The following is a 1,284-nucleotide window of genomic DNA, read 5'->3' as shown; positions in this document are numbered from 1 at the left end:
AAAAAAAAAAAAAGAATATCTGTAAAGCGTAACGGTAACTATAACCGGAAGCAGAACGAGAAAAACGAATCACCTCGTATTTTTATATTATATTTATTTCGTCTGTTTCCATTCGCTCCTCCTCGTGATCAAATTTTTATTTAATTTTGACGATATTTAAGCGATGGTAATATTTTCGATCGTGTTGACAATATTGCATTCGTTTATACCGCATGTTTACGCTTCAACGAAATATTTCTTTATTTCTTTCGCGTTACATTTTCATATCAAATTTTTACAGCTTCGTATAAAAGTTCTGATTGAACGATACAAAACGCAATAAACATAATTGGATCTAATTAATTAACATGTAAATGCTATGCAAATACGTATTTTACAGCCATTATGGAATATAACATCGAAATACTTTCTTTTTATTTTTAAAAGAATCGTTGTAAAAGAAATGTATCGTTAAAAGGTTACTATGTATATACATATATAGAGAACTATTAGAGACACATGCAAGTATAATAATCATGGACGAAGACGAACGGCACTAACCTGACTCCTCATAGGATCCGTATTAACCTGACACATGTACGTGCCAGAATCGTTCGGTTGGACGTTGGTCACGTGCAGTTTCCACGTGTTATGTCCATTGTGAGTGACAGACAACCGTGGGTTTTGAGCGACCATGTGCGTATGAATGGCCAGGATAGCTTTGGAGTCGGACTTCATCCAGGCGACCTGCATAATATAATCACGGGGGCATGAACGTTCCCGTGCAGTTTCAGCAACCGATTATAAATCCTGCCCGCATTACTTACGCCGTTCAACCCTTTATAATACCGCCGTTTTAGAATTAGTTTGTTATGAATGATGCTTCTTGTTCTATCCAGAGAATAAGGATATACGCCTGTATGTATATCCGCATAGATACGCGTTCTCGTTTGTAATACGTTTGTTTTCCAAGGGTGAAGGATGAAGGAATAAGAATAATGCGTTTCCCAACTCGAATTTACCAAGAGCGATAGCTCGAGAAATGCCGCCGTTTTAGCGTTTATCGAACGTCACTAGATATTACTTTGCTTACTTTCTTGATTGGGCAGTTAAAGTTATCCCCGTTTAGAGCCGAAGGCTACCACGTTTAAAGTAGCACCCTTCTTATTACCCTTTTCTTCACCCTTACCCTCGAACCTTCTCCTCGCCCTCGTTTACGGGGAGGGATATGAATAATAAATTTCGAGAAGGAAATTTTCATCGGATAAAAATGTTTTCAATACGGACGGATGCGAATGTGAACTG

General features: G+C 37.8%; 1 protein-coding gene across 4 annotated transcripts in view; it reads right to left on the bottom strand.

Annotated features, from left to right (window-relative positions):
* Positions 1–1,284, bottom strand: part of LOC102677535 (lachesin-like) — a 24,538-nt gene that overhangs the window by 5,205 nt on the left and 18,049 nt on the right. For 3 of the 4 annotated variants that reach the window (XM_006620731.1, XM_006620733.2, XM_006620732.2), the window contains exon 4: positions 541–726. The exons of the other annotated variant lie outside the window; for it this stretch is intronic. In XM_006620731.1, the coding sequence (XP_006620794.1) occupies positions 541–726 (186 nt within the window). The remainder of the gene's footprint in view (positions 1–540; positions 727–1,284) is intronic. 4 annotated transcript variants of the gene reach the window in all.

Source organism: Apis dorsata, unplaced genomic scaffold (assembly GCF_000469605.1).
Source record: "Apis dorsata unplaced genomic scaffold, Apis dorsata 1.3 scaffold_527, whole genome shotgun sequence".
In the NCBI taxonomy this organism is placed as follows: Eukaryota; Metazoa; Arthropoda; class Insecta; order Hymenoptera; family Apidae; genus Apis; species Apis dorsata.
This window is presented reverse-complemented; position numbering and strand designations above follow the sequence as displayed.